The sequence below is a fragment of the Scleropages formosus genome, chromosome 19, assembly GCF_900964775.1.
Source record: "Scleropages formosus chromosome 19, fSclFor1.1, whole genome shotgun sequence".
Taxonomy (NCBI): domain Eukaryota; kingdom Metazoa; phylum Chordata; class Actinopteri; order Osteoglossiformes; family Osteoglossidae; genus Scleropages; species Scleropages formosus.
This window is the reverse complement of record NC_041824.1, coordinates 23,625,428-23,644,099: the sequence shown is the minus strand read 5'-3', so window position 1 is coordinate 23,644,099 and position 18,672 is coordinate 23,625,428. Positions and strand designations below refer to the sequence as shown.

The 18,672-nt window shown below is 43.1% G+C and overlaps 1 protein-coding gene across 2 annotated transcripts; it reads left to right on the top strand.

The window, feature by feature from the left end:
* The first annotated feature begins 2,111 nt into the window (after nucleotides 1-2,111).
* Nucleotides 2,112-18,329, top strand: LOC108932514 (stathmin-3-like). Of its 2 annotated transcripts, none has more exons than XM_018748963.1 (5): nucleotides 2,112-2,397; nucleotides 12,924-13,019; nucleotides 13,633-13,811; nucleotides 15,328-15,519; nucleotides 16,381-18,329. In XM_018748963.1, the coding sequence occupies exons 1-5, from the start codon at nucleotides 2,379-2,381 to the stop codon at nucleotides 16,438-16,440; spliced, it is 546 nt and encodes a 181-aa protein (XP_018604479.1). In that variant the 5' UTR covers nucleotides 2,112-2,378; the 3' UTR covers nucleotides 16,441-18,329. The 2 variants fall into 2 exon arrangements, with proteins under 2 accessions (XP_018604479.1, XP_018604480.1); XM_018748964.1 differs by having other exon boundaries at nucleotides 13,630-13,811.
* Nucleotides 18,330-18,672: the final 343 nt, after the last annotated feature.

The following is an 18,672-nucleotide window of genomic DNA, read 5'->3' as shown; positions in this document are numbered from 1 at the left end:
TGCCCACATTTCAATATCCAACATGGGGCAAATAGAAATGTACACAGTAATTTTCTGTAGGACTCTCTTTGCTCCACAAGATGTATTCTTTACTGCAATACATTCTTTTCTCTTCCAGCTTGAATGAAACTGAGACGAAACAAAGAGAGAGGCTATTTGGAAATATTCGCTGAGATTGCTTTTATACATTTTTACAGGAGGTGATAAAAAGAACTGGGCACATCTGAATGTAAGGGTGGGGTGTATTTCAGTTTAATGTGGCCACCTTCAGTGTAATTCCTTATTCCCCTCCTTTCTTAAATTATGCCTCCACTGCCTGTCACGCATGATATGATTAAAAATCGGCGGATTCTCAGACAGATGCTTCAAGTGATGATAGATGCAATCAACACAGGGCTTTTCATTACAAAGGCAGAGACCAATGCCACCATTGCCAGCCAGGCAATCTGTTGAAAGTGCTTGATTCAAAAACAGAAGTGTGTGACTACAAGCAGGCACATTCAGTAAGACCTGTAATCACACACACAGACTGACTGAAACCGCTTGCCCCAGGTGGGATCGTGGCGAGCTGGAGTTTAACCCAGCAACACAGAGTGCAAGGCTGGAGGGGTAGGGGATACACCCAGGACAGGACACCAGTCCATCACAAGGCACCCCAAGTGAGACTTGAACCCCAGACCCACCCAAGAGCAGGCACAGGTCAAACCCACTGCAAAACCGCACCCCCACTTACCTGTAATCAATCAGTCCTTATTAATCACAAATACACTTAAAACAAGCTTTATTAAATGTGAAGTGCCACATAGTTGTTATGCTTCTGTATCTGCTGCTTTTTGTACCCCTCCACTTTTTCTGGGTTATCAGAGAGGGAGGAAAGGCCTGAAGGACACTGCTGTGCATGGACTGATACACTTGCAAACATTCGCCTTCAAGGTTTTTTTTTAACTTCTTCTCCTCTCAGATCCTTGAGTCTCTCATAAGAGAGGAGGACGCACTTGCTTTCTTTATTTTGTTTCTCTGCAGCCGCCCGGAGACTGAGGATCACGGTGTCACTGGGAAGACCGTCCACAGGTGTTGAGACATTGAACAAGTTTTTTGAGAATCATTTTACAGCTTTTGACAATATACATAAAATCCCTTGTCTCGTCTTTCTTCTTTGAGAGTAATATTGATTGCACAAAGAAACATTTTCATGGCATGTTGAGAAGAAAAATCTTCGACTGCTGCTGTAAGGCTGTTTAACGAATATATTTAATTCCAAGCATTTGATTTTCATATTTGCAGTTCATCAGTGTCTTAATGCAACATAAACTTTTGTATGATATTATGCATACCTATGTCGCTTTGTGGTAATTCTGCTCAGCATCTTTTTGACGCACAGCTCCCAGTGCCAGTAATTACAGCCGGAGGTGATGCATTTCAGAGACACTGTTGCAAAATATTGCAGCAGTTTTCACAGTTTAACAAAGAATTCTAGTATTTGAAACATGCGCTTTCTTGAAACTAAATGATCAATTTTTATGAGGGTTCCGACAGAATGTTGGCCCCATTTTCTTAATTGTGTGTGTAAATTTTGCAGTGACAGCAGTAATGTATGACAGCCCTTTCAGCTGGACAGCTTGCAGGGCTATGAACCCCACCTCCTTCCACAGGAAGTGCTCTTTATGATATTACATATTCTTGCCTCTTGCACTTCCATCTTCCAGCCAGCCTGAGGGGTAGCCTCCCATCCCAGTCCGCTACCTACAGGTATCTTTTGCCTGCCTATACTAGGGTACTTCTCATTTGCCGGCCCTTGCAGGATGCGATATCCCTCTCGCTGGCACCAAGAAACCCCCCAACCCCCCCGCAGTGAAGTACCCCCTACAGCAACTCCTATGGCTGTTTATTTGCTCAGACAGGGTGAGATGATCTGTGCAGGATTCTGACTGAGAGGAGCAGACAGACACACTGAAACGTTCAGGGCGTGGCCCCTGAGCCCTTTCTTCCTCCCCCGACCCGTCAGTGTGTCCAGCCAGCAGGGCGATCATGCATATTCATGAGCTCATCATAGAGATCGACAGGACTGTGTGACAGCGACGGTGTGCAGGCAGAGGCAACCATTTCTGACCGAATCCCACTGAAAGTGAGAACTCTGTGTGAATGTGTGCGCAGGCGTGTGTATCTGCGCATGCCAGCCTCCTCCCCCATTCCCCTGCCCCCCTTCCTGTCTCTGGCAGGTTCCAGCCCCATTGAGCTGAGTGTGAGCTCCTCATTGTTCAGCAGGCAGTCGGCAGCCTCAGCACTGCATCACTGAGCCTTGCAGAGAGACCCAGCCCAGCTCCTCGCATCCTCCTCCATTCACCTCCGTTCTCCTCCACTCTGTATCCAGGGCCACCATGGCAAGCACCGTAGCAGGTAGGAGAGCTCTGTCTTCAATTTCATATACTCTACTTTTGTATCTGTTTGCAGGTCTCCATTATTGGCTTTGTACAAGATATGGATCTGCCTGATGATGGACCTGGAGACTGAACACTAAAAAGGTCCTAAGATTTTGTTAATGCAGAGGATAAATTTATTGAATACATTTATTTTTTACTGGCATAGACATTTTACGTATGCCTGCTGGGATCCCCTGAAGGACATATCCTTAAAGAAGCAGAAAGTTCAATTTACATACCAATTAACGTTAAATTATACATAACATTTTCTCCTGGAGTTCATTGAGTCTATTGGTAAATGGAATATTTTTATTGTCGTTGCAACTGTTTTGATGTTTCCTTTCCCTTGCAATAGCAGTTCCAAGAACACATGCAAATAAGGAGTTAATTTATTAATGGTTTATTGGTTAAGTGATGGAAATAATGAGGAGAGAATGATGTTCTCCATGTTATATAAAAGGGTGGGCTTTATGAACAGATTTCAGCTTGGCTAATGATACCAGCACAGGGTGTTGCTGCAGTTTCGCTGCTGTCTTTATTGCTGTGTCCATGTTAATGAGCAGTACCGGCTCCTCATGGCGAAGACCAAGTGTTACATGGCGGGTTTCTTTCACAGCCTGTCCACGCTGCAGACAATGCAATGAGAGGTGATGGGCTATTTTCAGCTCATGCGACTCGGGGGTGATGCACCCTGTGTTTCACCATTTGCTCATTAGATCAGAACCTGGAGATTGCCAGGGAAACTGTACTATATATGGACTGCCGTGCTGATTTTCTCAAAATGCAAAAGAGGTAAAGGCAAAAATTCATTATTTATTCTCATTTGTATCCTGTTTCTTTGTGTAAACTTCTATTAGGATGTGTATGAATGTGCGTGTGTCACGGGCTTTTGTAGTTTTTGCATCTATAAATTCTGTAAGAGACAGCAAAAGCAGAGTAAAGGCTTGGATGCAACTTATGTAGTGACGGATGTGAACGAATACGCTGGTAGAAGAGGTGTGTGTGTGTGTGTGTGTGTGTGTGTGTGTGTGTGTGTGTGTGTGTGTGTGTGTGTGTGTGTGTGTGTGTGTGTGTGTGGGGTTGGAGGGGTGTCGTAATAGAAAAGATTGCTCGTAGTAGCAGATAACCCTTGTGGCTGAGGTTAGGAAGGGGTGACACATGTGAGGTGGGGTCCCTTGATGCCCTGGTGCAGTCAGCACACAGCTCTAATTAGCCCGGCCGAGGAACAGACAAACGCAGACGTGGGCCAGCGGCGCCATCACAGGCACAGATGCATGGTAGCACTCTGCATCCAGAGGAGGGAGGGAGAGAGAAAAAGAGAGAATGGGGGGAGACTAACAGAGGAAACTGCAGCTCTACATTTTACCACAGAGACAATCAAAGTGAATCCAAGTGCAGAATTTCTTCAAGGTATTGTGCTTCAAGGAAGGGCAAGTTTTCTCTTTGGTTGCATGGTGCCTAGTCAAGTGACCCTGCTTGGTCAGAGAAGCTGATGCCGAGACATGTTCTTTGATTCATGCATATTATGGCTGGATGGGGGCGTTTAAAGGCGGGGCACAGCCTGGGAGGTGGGGAACCAACCATCAGCAGCTCTTGTGCTTCCAGCCATACCAAGCATCCATGTATCATGCTGCTGGAGAAGGCCATTTGCTCTCTTGAATTACGGGCCCCGCCCGGCATCAATACTCAACACCGTTGAAGGTCCAGAAGTCACACATGCCAAGAATGTGCTCCCCTGACCTTTGTGAGAAGAAGCTTCCAGAAAAATCTGCCATCCATTTGTTTCAACGAAGATATACCTCACACTTTGTTAGATAGCTGTTAGATTTTTCCTTTGTTTGATGGATTTTACACTTGCCAAAGCACTAGATATTTAATTTTATAGAAAAAAATACAAAAGAAAAATGTTTTTTTAGGTATGTAAACTAGAGCACATTCATTCTAATTTTTGGTTACATTTTTCCAGGAGGGATCTACATATCTGCATTAAGGAGACTATAGTATTATGTATTACATTCAAGTTTATTGATCCCTTGTCATTGAGTCTGACCATTTTGCATAACAAAGTTGCTTTTAACATATAGTTAAATTGAGCTTCCTGGTTCTTCAAACATAAGGAGGTCAGAAGATCCTACTGCAGGGCTTAAGAGGGTAAATTGTTTCCGGGTGTGGTCTTTTTTGTCTGAATGACCCTGAGCTCCAAGTTTAGAAGGTCCCTACTTCACATTCAAGTCTTCCTTGTGCGTCCAGCTCCAAGCTGGGTGCTGTTGTTTCCGAAGGCTGTCGGTGCCGCCATCTTGCCTCCACCTCACCGCTACACCTGCTGTGAGAGGCCCTCCGAGGGCTGAGGCTGCGCCGCCACGCGCCCCTTGCAGCCATGCACATCTGCATATGAAAGAGGAACCAAACAGAGTGCCAAGGACCAGTGTGGGGAGATGGGAGGGAGGGTTAGACCATGGGCTACAGGAGACCAGGGAGGAGCATCAGCAATTCCTCTGAGAACAGAGAGAAGAGGAACGAGATGGAAGATGAAATAGATGGGGGAGGGTGGAACTGAAACAGAATCTCTATATTGTAAAATGTGAAATGTAAGCCTCTTCTGCAGAGTGTCTCAAAAGAGAGAAATGCTGCTAGGAAGAGGAGGGGATGGTAAATGTCGGTAGTCAGCGGGTAGCAGAGGTGGGGGCAGGAGGCTGGTAGAGATAAATGGAAAATCACATTACGACTTTAAGGCTTTGTTATTGGATTTCCTATTCACTTTCAGAAAAGCAAGAGCTACCCCAAAGGTAACTGAGCATATGTCAAGGGCTGAATTAAAGTAATGCTGTAGCACTGGCTCCCTGCTGAGGAGTTTGGTGTTTCAGAGATATGAGCAATTCCACCCCCTACCTGCTTTGGAGCTCTAACCCCACAGAACCTTGGGCCAACCCAAGGAGTGGAGGAGCTGCAAGTATACCGGGCAGCCAGAAACACAAATTTATGAAAGAAGACTTGATGTTTCCCTGTGTTTTTTTTTCTTTTTGCCCAGTTGGGGTGAAGGATCATCAGGAAGAGAGGAGTGTTTCAATGTGACCTTGCCTGGAAGCTTGCAGGAAGTCAAAGCTTGACCACAAGAATTCCTGCAGTGAATAGGACTCATCATTTGCAGCAATAAAAATGTTTGCCACAGCCTCCTCCATTCTAAATCACAAAGAATATCCCTTAAACAACCTGTAGTGGTATTCCCAAAGCACACATATGCATGGACCAAGAGAAATGATTCCCAAGTGTCAGTTTTTAGGGAAGATATGCTGTCTTTTATCATCAGGAAAGGATTTGCTCATATCTAACCCAGCATTCTGCAGTTGGTGTCCCCACCGGTGGCTGACTTACAACAGTTACCCAACATGCAATTGCACTGTGGCCGTTTCCTTTTCTTGCCCTCCGTGTGCAGACGAGACCCTGCAGTCAGTGTTTCCCTTAGAGGCTTTTTGGCAAGACTCACATGGTGGCAACCATGACAAAATTTAAAGCAGGATCCCCAGGTGACACACAACTGGCTGGTAGATTATTTACTGAACAAAACACAGACAAGACAGCAGCTAGTTCAACTGATTCTATTAAAAATGGTAAAATCTGTGTGAATGTTTACCCACTTATACAGTTTTTGGTTATTAGGAGCACAAGTCCTTTCCAAATGTTGAACACTTCTGCTTAAGAGATACAGTGAGTTGACAGATCTGAGAGACAAAACAATTTCATACAGTCAGATGACACTTTGGAAAACGGCCTCTTCCAAGATCCTTTCCTTTGCGTCAGTGAAATGTGCCTATTCTGGTATTTCTAAAAGGACAAAATTTGCATAGCCCCTTGCTGCGATGCAAGGTGAAAGCACTAAATCAGTGTCACGCCCGATTCAGATCGCTGCCCCAGTGTGAACGAGGTACCGCTGCAGTGGCTCTGCTGTGGTACTGCGAAGATTTTGTTTGGCCTCGTTCGCACAGAGCAGCCAAATCTGTGCTGTTATCAGCCATCATACATTTGGTGGATCGTGGTACAAAGAGCATGGAAGTTATGCATTCCATGAGGATGAATTTCTTCCAGAGTCAATTGTCTCTGCTCCCCTTGGGACCAGCGAAGATGTGCCGCACTCTCTAGGGTGTATTTTTTGTTAAACATCTTCTTCTGGCAAAAATCGAAAAGAAAAAGATGCAAACATATCCACATACACTGTATACTGACAGACAACAGATGCTCAGTTCTTAACTGAACTGGACCCAACTATAAAAGCATAATGACATTATGGAATTTGCAAAGTCTCTAAAACTCTGAGAGAACCGGACTCAAAAAGTGAGAAATGTAGTTGATCAAAGATCCATTAACTAGATCTATCTAGTTCTAAGCTGTTTAAGCAAAATGTTTTCATTTTCAACCAAAGTCATTTTTTGTCAAATTCACCTTTAGTTAGAAAATGATGTCCTCTTCAGGTATTACCTCATTTCTTTAATAAAAGGTTCTCAGTGTTTAAATCTTGTGAAGACTTAACATGTTCAGTTGAAACGCACAGAGATCAGGGAGAGTTCTGTGAAATCTCAAGTTCTCCCACGGAGCCCTGCTGAGCCCATCCCAGCTCCTGGACCGGCACCATGGACAGCAGCCTCTGCTGCAGGGGCTCCTGGGAGTAGCTGCAGTGCAATGCAGTGATTTCCTGCTCTCATGCCTTGTCATGGACAGGCACAGCAACCATGACAAATGAACTAGTGAAGATGTGCAACTTTTTAAAATTCCATAGATCGCTGACCTTTTTAGGGCTACTGTTGAGGTTCTGCATGGGAAGTGGAGCTTCCTGCTGACGTTACTCACAGATGATGCTCTGTTGCATGCACTGTCCCATCTCCACAGTAGTTTATGTTTTTTCTCTATTTTTCTCATTTTGTTCTGCTGGTGGCTGTTCCCTAATCTCATTGAGTCCGAATGCCACAAATGTTCTCGGGGTTCTTGCTGCATGGTATGCAGATAACGCACTCTAGTCTCTTCTGTTTCCTTCTTCTCTCTTCACCCTCCCATGATTTGCACCAACAAGAGCCTCTCAATTATTTACTACCTCCAGAATCCAAGGGAATGGAGAGGGTGGGAGGGGGCTTTAACAGTCCTATTTAATAATTTAGAAGAAGACTGGGAAAAGGTGCAGACCAAAAAAGTGTCCAGTTGTCACAGTCTTTTGAAGCACCAAAGTGCACCCAACTGAGCTGGAGGCCAAAGTGATGAAGCACAACAGGACAATATGGATTCTCTCTTAGATTCGGCTTGGTGGCATGCAGGGTACAGGATGTGACCCCTGTGGGGACATCACATCTCAACTCTGATGAGCAAATGGTTGCAGTGTGTCCTCCTCTGTGGTTTCCAGTTCAAATGACTTTATCAAGCAAATGGAGCATCTGAGGGTGCGCGGCAGCGAGCAGTGCAACGCGTACAAATCTGCCAGCTGAAATCCTGTGGAGATTGTTTTTACAAGCTGATCCGATTTGCAGACGCCGTTTATGACAAAAGTCTGCCGCACAGTGAGAATGGCAAAGACGAATTACAAGCCCCCTGCGTCGGCTCATAATGCAGAAAGCAGACGTCTAAATAAATAGACGTGCTCTTGTTCTGATGCCATCAGAACTGATATATAATAATCTGTCATACAAGGTTGCAACAAAACATGAGAGTGTAGGAATACTAAGAGTTATTCTGCCCCCAAACCATTGTCCTTTCTGGGCAAGGGTCTGAAGAGTATGTTTTGCATTCCAGTGAGATCCAGAGGGAGCCTGACAACTGGGTGGCATATGTCACTCCAAGGTCAGACTCATGGGGGTGTAAGGTGGGGTATTACACATAAAGGATAGTCTTGGGTAACTTGGGGTGGGCTGTTATGCATGCACACCCTGACATCTCACTGAGAATAAAACTTAGTGAGGTCAGGGGATGATGACTTAATACTCTGGACTGTGAGGGTTTGTGGTACTAAACATCTACATTTGATGAAACCACTTGTCCCAAGTGGGGTCGCTATGAACCGGATCCTAACCCGACAACACAGGGAGTAAGGCTGGAGGGGGTGGGGACACATCCAGGACGGGATGCCAGTCCATCACAAGGCACCCCAAGCGGGACTTGAACCCCAGACCCACCAGAGGGCAGGACCTGGCCAAACCTGCTGCACCACCGTGTCCCCCTCTACTAAACATCTAGTAGCATAAAAACCCAACCTCCAGTACTGAGAGAGCAACATCACATCAACAGGGACACATCAAGAGATGTCTGCCGATAAAAGACTGTGACGAAATATGTATAAAAACAAAAGCCTCAGAATAATTTGGTAATCTCAGGTATTAAAAAGAAAGCATCAGCAAATCAGTGTTACTCATTAGTACATTTCCTCTCAATCTGCATTGTTCTCGGAAAACGCAGTTGAATTTCTTTAAATGTTATTGTCCCACTCTTCATCTTCAAATGCTTAAAAATGCAAGAACCCTTAACTTTTTTAAAATTTAAATTTTTTTTTTTTTTTAAAAATATGGAGTGTAAACCCTAGTTACCCTAATCTTAACTAACTAAACAAATGTGGTCAACAGGCTGAGCATTATATTTCATAGGTGAGCCAACCGATGGCCCTTCGAACCTGTGATATGTCTGTCTTATCACCGAACAGGCAAAAATCAATTTCTCCCTCAGTGTAGAACAGCTTGTGCTGGTGAACCATGTGCAGGGCCATGTTATGAGAACCCCACCAATCAGGACCTCTGGAAAACATTGCGTGCCAGTCCAGCTGTTGGCCCCCCTTGGGTGTATTCACAGAGACCCCCTAAAAGCCACGTGCAGGCAATCTGAAGGGAACCTTCTGTCTGAGGAAATTAATTTCAGCATGTGAGCTGAATTAATATTGCATGACTGCCGGCACAACAGAGAACAGGGGAGCAGAAGACGGCAAATAGCCCGACAGGCCACACTACGATGTGGGATCTGACCGCAAACCTACACTTCCTCTTCGAGGTCGGATTTTATCGCTTACTTTACATTATCATGTGCCAGAGACTTCCCGCATGAAGAGGCAGACAGGCAACGTAACTGAGAATACTGTTACTGGAGACCCCTGGACTGTGACAAACACCTCTTTGGGAGCCCATCTAATACACACATTCATTTGTATACAAGGGGGCTGCTGACACTCACATTGTGTCACAAGAGAAACCAGAGCTCCAGTCAACTGATCATCATTGTGACAGCTGCCCTATGCGTTGGGCGGTGTGCTGTGTCTCTCTCTCCCTGTGTCCTCTCTGAATCCACGTCCACTCTTTAGAACAACCCGGAATCTACGGATTGTGCTCTTTGCACGTTACATGCAAATGAATGACAGTGAGCTTCAAACCCTTTCTCACTGACTTTTCTTTTTTACTTAATTGCTTACATTTTAAGAAGAACCGGCCAATTCTTGACACTCACAAGACCAGTTATGACGTTTATTCTAAGGGTGGGTTATTGTATTCGATTGTCTAAGATCACCAGAGGTATGAAATGCACAGTTCCCTTCCAGTTATGTTCAATGTCTTGTTTTCCTTTTCTCTATAATTGTTCCTCTTTTCTGTACCCCCTCCGACCCCCGCCAATACCCGAAAGTCTTTCACCCCGTGTGGCGATTTGTCTCTGTCTATCATTTTATTATCCAGTTCATTGGTTTTCATTTACCTCTGTCTTGCTTCAGTGAAGCAGCATATTTAGCAACCTCGAGCAGGAAACACTAGGAAGACAATATATTTCATTTTGTTTTTTGAATTCTGAAAATATAAATACTTTTATCCACTAGACAGCTGCTCGCTATGCACTGCGTGCCCCATTTAACTGCAGACATTTCATCCTGTGAGCCATTTGATGGCTTTTTTGCAAATGTCTGACATATTTGTTCGCATGGTTTATACAATGTGTAATGCTCTGCGGGGGTTGCTAACACGATAATTGTGCCGAACATCAGACAGCTTCTCTGTCAGTAATTCTGCGACAAATACTAAGCAGTTCAAAATTATCATTTTTGTATACATGGTCTTTTTCTTGTGCGCTTTCGTCTATTTTAGAGTCAACTTATTAACCAGAGTCAACGAAAATGAAGCAGAGTACTGTAATGTGGTCCAGGCCATAGTGACTCTAACCCTAACCCTAACTCTAACCCTCAGGACTGTTGAATCCCTTCCACCTCTAATACCATCTTTGTATTTCCTACCTTACTATCCAACTCTACCAGCAGTTTCTCATGTGATGTGTACAGGCAAAATTAGCAGTAAAATTGTACTTTCACAATTACGCCTCTAAAGCTGTAGACAAAGTGTAGAAATGCACTTTTGTTTACCCTGAATTATACATCACTTTGGAGAAAAGCAACTGCTAATGAATAAATATAATATTCACTACGCTACTCTTTCTTGTAATTAAACATTTACGGTTTTTCTTCATTTAGATGAATTTTCAGTACAATGCATATCGGTTTATTACTGTTCCAAGTCTCCATTCTTTAAGCGAAGGGACAGAGATTTAAGTAGTGCAGTTTCTGCTTAAAATATGAAAACAGTTTTGCATTTTGAATGGTCAACATGAATTACTCCCTGTCATCTTGATGTAACATTAATTGTGGTTGGGATGGAGAAGGGCTAGTAAAATACAACAGTTTTCCTGTAAAACACTTGATCATATGTCATAATTTTTGTATACTTTATTAAGAGTTTTTGTCCATAGACACACGAAACTGACAACGTTGAATATCATCAAATTTCAGCTTGATGGATTATGTCATTATTAAGAATGGTGCCAACACTTTTGAGAAAGTAACAGCATCCTTTGAGGTTGAATCTTCACTCTCACTGTTGTGACATTTAACTTGAATCCAGCTTTTAGCAGCACTTGAAGTATGAAGCGATAACTGGCCCACCTGGGGAAAAAGTCAACGTTTTTGTTCAATCTCATCTGCCAAGACAGATTCCTGGAGGGGTTAGCGTCACTGTGAAAATGTCAGGGGACACTTCCAAATTGTGTCCTGGAATAACGCCTCTTCAAAAAGCTTTGAATATGTTAACACATTAAATGTTTCAGATACCTGGGATGTGAGCCAGCATGAATTATGTCCCCTCAAAAATCCCTATGTATTACATGCCAGGAATCCATACACTCTGAGCTTTTCTTCTCTTCTTTATGATAACTTTCATTAGATTATACAAGAGGGGATGGCAGATAGAGAGAAGATTAAAAATGTAATGTGATTCATTTAAAGTCTGGTCTTACCTGCTAGATCTTTCCAGAAGGAACTTGAAACAACAGAAATATAGCTTTAGTGTTCTCCCAGCCTGGGTCCTGCTGGGGTTCAAGTCCCGCTTGGGGTGCCTTGCAGTGGACTGACGTCCTGTCCTGGTGGGTGGTGGGTCCCCTCCCCCTCCAGCCTTACGCCCTGTGTTGCCGGGTTAGGCTCCGGTTCGCCGCGACCCCTGTATGGAACAAGCGGTTTCAGATGGTGTGTGTGTGTGTGTGTGTGTGTGTGTGTGTATGTGTGTGTGTGTTCTTCCAGCAGCACACATACTAGAGTGTGACTTCACTGTAATTTTTACTAGAAATTACATTGCTTTAAACATTTCTTTGAACTGTAAAAAGAATAAAAAAAAAACAGAATTAAAATTTCTGTGTGGTCCTGCGGATACCCTGTTTATGCCAGTTTTTACTGCAGTTTAGCTGCTAGGTAAATTTGCTTGATTAAGCAGTTTATTGAATATAGTGGGCGATAGTATGCCAACTATGTCAACTTTGTGTCTTTCTTCTAATGTAATGCACAAATTGTATTTTCGCTGAGATGTACGTTGCTTTGGAGAAAAGCGTCTGCTAAATGAATTATTGTAAAATGTAATGTAAATGTAATATTAATGATTGTGTTACTACGGCACTTGTTTTGTTTTGAGTGTCGGTATCGAGGAATACATGTGACATTGAAACCAGTGGAAAAATCCTGCAAGTGCCTTAGAAAATATTTGCTATTATCTGAACATCTGTGAAACTATTTATTTTTGAAAGCATATTAACTGGTACATTTACTTGATGAAGATATTATTCAAAAATTCATTTTTATTTGAGAAAAACAAACTATTTACTGTGATAACTTCACTGAAAATGACTGATATGTTTTTTGCGTTTCATGAAATGTATAGTATATACAAATATCTTTTCAACATAGCAAGTCATCAATTAATGCTTTTCATTTCAAATTGCATCATTCATACTATCCATTCAGTTCACAGGTAATTCAGGTTTAACTGACTCCAAGCTCAGCTGAAACAAAAAAAAAGGATGAAAATGGGTTTGTCCAAACGAGCACCGAAAATAGCTGTATTAAACGCCGCATTAAGAGAAGTCCGGAACTGATGTGTCGCCAGCCCTGCGGCTGCTGACTCCACAGTTGTTGTGAACTCGTGGGCACGAAACACTCACTGCTCTCACTTTTCCCACTTTCAGCCTACAAAGAGAAAATGAAGGAGATGTCCATGCTGTCCTTGATTTGCTCCTGCTTTTACTCACAGCCGCACCCCAACAGCACCTACCAGTATGGAGGTTGGTACCGGGTTGGACGTATGGCTCAGTGACACAGACAAGGCTCCTGCTTTGCTTGGTCTGCCCTTTAAAAGGCGTCGGAGACACAACGTTTCTCCACAGATGTGCATTCATGCCGCTCCTGTGGGACCTACTGTTCATATATCCCCATCCATAAAGGATGTGTTTGTGAGGCTGGGTGGGATATTAAATTCATAAAAGGATTATTCGAGCTTCCATGCTGTTTTCATGTCAACTGGTAGAGCATTTAGTAGACTCTTTCAATAACCCATTATTTAATGTGCCATCCAGTGAAAGAGGTAAATGAAAGGATTGCCACTTCTGCCTGACAAACACTTTAAATATAAAATTCGAAGGCAAAAATGAAGTGATTTTTAATAAGCTTTGAGTGTTACTAACAGGAAAATTGATATTGATATATTTTTCAACAATTCTACAATAGAATAGAATAAAATAGAATAGAATAGAAACGAATTAATTCTGTGTTTAAAATGAAATCATTCATCTGTGTCATTGGTAATGTGGTGATGTGAGTAATAATGCATCACCTTGGTGTACTGCGCTTACAGTCTTGCACATCTTCCCTTGTGTCTCCATGACATCTTCTCAGCAGATATGGAGGTGAAGCCAATAAACAAGCGTCTTTCTGGCCAGTCCTTTGAGGTGATCCTGAAGGCCCCCGGTGACCTGTCCCCAGACCGCCCCCAGCCTCTGGCCTCCCCTCCTAAGAAGAAGGACATTTCCCTGGGTGACCTCCAGAGAAGACTTGATGCAGCTGAGGAGAGGAGGAAGGTGAGAGATGTTTCTTCAGAATTATTTGTAGGCAATGTTCCAGAGGCAGAATTTATTCCAGTGCTTTAGCCCTTTGGTGGAAGTTCACGCTTCTACACAAGGATGAGTTTGGAGCAATGTGCCTGGATCAAAACCTGCTCGCACTAGAGTTCATAGCCATTAATGCTGTTGAGATACAGTGCCAGAGGTGGTACACATTAAAGAACAAGAAGAGTGAGCAAAGGACAGGCTACCTTTAATTTCAGTGATGCATTCAGATGTGTTTTTCCACTTTCATGGAAATGAGCTTGTAAAAAATAACATGACCTCTATCTGCCAAGAATTCTTCATACTTTTCCATTTTTTTTTTATCTTCAGGGAATTTTATTCAAAGCCACTTCCATCATTATCGCATAGCTCAAGTGTAACAAGTACACTGAAGACCAATTACCCCCATGTGTGACACCCATCTCCAGTCTTTCTGAATATGAAATGAGCACAGCTCCTTGACGTACATTTTACAGCGGGGGAAATGCATGCTGCACTTGCCGGAGGAGCTGCTGAAACTTACTGCTGACATCCCTTTGTGCAGTTTTGTTGCACGGTGTCTCTGGGCTCCTCAGAAATGCAGCGACTGAGAGTCGGAACTCAGTAATAAGCTCATTAAGCCTTCAGTCGAGATCATTGCATCTTCAGTCAAAATTGCATCATGAACTGAGTTTAATACAACATGGAAATTTATACATTTCTGGGCCAGTTCCAAAGATTTTGACCAAATAAAAATGTTTTTTGTTTTCATAGGGTATGCACTGCCTTAAAGAATGAGAGGCTCCTTCAGAGGGTCTGTCACATGCTGTGTTATGGGTATCAGTCTAGTATTTGATGCATAGGGACTAAAGACCATACTCTATGTACAGGCAGTCCCCGGGTTATGAACATCTCACTTACGTACAACCCGTAGTTACGAATCACACCCCCCGTAAAGCCTGCTATATTAAAAATTTGAGTTACATACAATGGTACAATGGTACATGCAACATATTTTCTCTCTATTATAAATACTGTAGTTACATTATTATTATTATTATTATTATTATTATTATTATTATTATTATTATTGTATTATGTTAAAGATGTTTTAGTGTATCTGGAAGTGTTTCTTTAATGTTTAGATGTTTAACATTAGACAAAAATTTGACTAACTGGCGTTAGATACCCACCATACCTAACTGTTTCGACATACATACAAATCCAATTTAAAGACAGACTTAGGAATGGAACTCGTTCGTAATCCGGGGACTACCTGTACTTCATACTATTGCTAAACTTGGAAAACAACAGCCTGTAGTTTGACAATACATGGGCCTTCATAACATTTTGGTTGACACCTCTTTACAGATGGGTGTAGGTCTTTGGATGCATCAATAAGTTTTTGTTTTCAGTACTCCTATGTCACTAAAATGGCCAGGTGCTGTGAAAGGAGTCTCTGTGACTTTGAGTGAGATCCTGTTCCACACGGTACCTTTACCTCCTGCAGTCCCAGGAGGCCCAGGTGCTGAAGCAGCTGGCAGAGAAGCGAGAGCATGAGCGGGAGGTGCTGCACAAGGCCCTGGAGGAGAACAACAACTTCAGCCGTATGGCCGAGGAGAAGCTCAACTACAAGATGGAAGTGAACAAGGAGAACCGTGAGGCCTACTTAAGTGCTCTGAAGCAACGGCTTCAGGAGAAGGCAAGTGCTGTACATTATTGCATTACCTCTGGAAAAGGAAATAGAGATATTCTGCTAGAATTACAGAAAGACACCATTGTTAATATCCAGCACTGACCAGCATTATCTATGGAATAAATGTACTAAACTGGAGTTTGTGGAGAGAAGGTTTTTTTTTTAATTTTCAGTCATATTAAATTAGGGTTACTTTTAATGAGCTTTAAAGTTCATAAAAATGTTGAAATGAGAGGCCTTGCAGAGTATTTCTGTTTATTACTGCTACATCTGAAATTTGCACAAATCCTAAACTAAATAAAATGACATACATCTGTATTATTAAGCTTTCACTGATTGTGTAGATCATATACATATAAAGTTTAAAATGGCTAGAAACTGACAAATGCTGGACTTGGAATAAATGGGAGGGTGTTCAGATTATATATATTTGTATATATGTAAGTCGAGGGGGTGCGGTGGTGCAGTGGGTTGGACCACAGTCCTGCTCTCCGGTGGGTCTGGGGTTCGAGTCCCGCTTGGGGTGCCTTGCGACGGACTGGCGTCCCGTCCTGGGTGTGTCCCCTCCCCCTCCGGCCTTACGCCCTGTGTTACCGGGTAGGCTCCGGTTCCTCGTGACCCCATATGGGACAAGCGGTTCAGGAAGTGTGTGTGTATGTATATGTAAGTCATTCTTTTGAGTTTTGTTGCTTGAAGTTAAAAAATAAATGTTACACTGTGATGGACTGAAACAGAAAATTAGATACAACAGGTGTTTTATAATAATAATAATAATAATAATAATAATAATAAATGCAGTTCTGCAGTTTAGAATTTTCGGCAGAATGCTGACATCTGCTCTGACATTTTCATTTAATTTAATTGCAGGAGAGGCATGCAGCTGAAGTGCGCCGAAACAAGGAGCTGCAGGCAGAGCTGTCTGGTTGAAAACCTTTTCTACTTCCATAAGAGATTTGAAAGAGTTTTGGCTAGAAAAAAAAACAAAAACGCAACTTTTTTAAAAATATCTCTTCATCAATATTCATGCATTGTTCTGCATATAACAGTCTCATTAGTCATACCATAGAAAAGCAGCTTACAAGTAGAATACTGCGGTTAGCTCATCATTTGCCACATTCATTCATATTCTGCCGGTAAAGGTTTTCTTCACTGTCGCCAGCCATTAGGCATACACGTTTTTAATTGCAGCATTTTAATAAACACTATTTCATATTTGGAAGCATGCTTCTGATAGCCTCTGATGCAGATGTTGGACAGTTGATGGACGGCACCTACAAAATTGTGAAATTGTGAAATATTATGTGGATATGAAGTTTGCCAGTACAAGAAAGATATGCATTAGGGCTTTTCATGTACAGTTTGTGTCAAAATTAGTTCAGAAATCAGCATTAGCAAACCTTTCAGTGTCTGAATCTTTAAACCAGAACTTAAGCGGGTTTTGGGTTAAAGAAATATTCGCTGTTATCAAACAAAGCACTTGAAGCACAAAAAACCGTCGAATTCCGCTATAAAAAGTGACTGTCCATACCATTTTAACTGCTCTGGATACTTACTGATTGTATTTATTAGCGTGTGTGTGCGTGTGCGCGCAAGAACTGCTTGAGCCAAATTTTCTGTCTTACCTGCAGTACAGTAATAGTAGTACAATGTAGGGTAAAGCACCTGCAACACATTATCCTTTACCAGAGTGTTTGCTTTAAGTGGAGCTCTCACTTGAAGCTTGTTACCTTCCCCCGTGTAAATAACTTTTGAGAGACGTCGACGTCGCCGTGCAACAGCTGCCGCTCAGCCGAGTCATCCATTGGTACGCCGAGCTCCGAACGCTTCGCCTCTTTAGCCCAGCAGACTGTGTATAATTCATGTGTCACACCTGTCAGGATGACGAGGCTTTATTTTGGTGCTATGGAGCTGTGCTTGTCCCCCCGCCCCTCGACCTGAGGGTGCGATTCCGACACAGCGTGGGCTGCAGCTCATTGACCAGGAAGTTGTTCACCGTGGTTGAAATGGCCGTCTACCTTGGCCCAAAGACAACCTTTCCATTTTTGTGCCAGTCCCGGAATCGTTACGATCCCTAAGCTGCCCCGAGATGAATGGGTGTGAAGAAGCGTTGCGTTGGTGGCGTTCCACTCAATGTGACGTCCCGAACAAGAGCTCAGCGATGAGGGAACACCGCCAGATTGCTCATTCAAACGGAAGGTGCCCTTACTGTGTGTTCTTTGAACTCCCGGCTACTGACGGATCATTTAGCTAGTGTTTATACACAAGGCGTCGTACCATGTGGTGTAGAGACAACGCAATGCTTCTGGGCCTTTACAACACTCAACATGATCAGAGTAGCATGTCGTCTCCATCTTGCGGACAGAACAAGGTGTAACCTTGACCGGATGTCCTTTCGACTACTTGTGAGAACAGCTGTGCTAGAACCATAGGTGTTCGCCCTCTTTAGCCTTCGTAGCATAGGTGTGTTGTGCTAGTACTCGAAAAGGTTATGACCTTGCCTTAAGAAACATCTAGTACTGTACGTTGCGACAAGCACTGTATTTCCTGTCTGTGCTCCAAGGGGACCCCTTCACAGCGCTCCACACAACTCCAAATGGATGTAAACTTCTCAATACCGCACTCATCACTCTGTTGCTACATTTCTGGAAATATTACCCAACACCCTATCCTGCATAACCCGAATTATATGACTATCAGAAACAAGATCACAATCTCAGCCTCTCGTGTAACCATACTGTAGGATATCTCACGTGCAGTTCAGTGTCAACCTGGCATTGTTATCGTAAACGAAAGTGATTGAAAACCAATAAAGTTGATCACACACCATCCCTTTGTGTCGTCTGGCTTCCTGATGCAATCCGCCTATTTCAGCAAATGTCGTACAGCAGTATCTCACACAAATGTGCCACATATCAGATTCTCAAGCTCCACTCTTTAAGGAGAAAAGCATTTTGTGTGTGTGTATGTGTGTGTGTGTGTGTGTGTGTGTGTGTGTGTGTGTGTGGCTGTGTGTGTAAAGCGAGCAAGCCGATTTGAAAAGCTTCCCTTCATATTCTGGAAAAGAAGAATGGAAACACACACAGCTCTGATGTCTCACATGGGTCTCCTTTTAATAGGAGCTATAAGTTACAAGAGGTGGGAGACAACAAGCTCCATCGA

Excerpts from the sequence above, each read along its gene's own strand:
- LOC108932514 (XM_018748964.1), top strand. Across the intron at positions 13,020-13,629 it reads CAGCACCTACCAGTATGGAG|CAGATATGGAGGTGAAGCCA; the intron begins GTTGGTACCGGG and ends ACATCTTCTCAG. Across the intron at positions 13,812-15,327 it reads CAGCTGAGGAGAGGAGGAAG|TCCCAGGAGGCCCAGGTGCT; the intron begins GTGAGAGATGTT and ends TACCTCCTGCAG.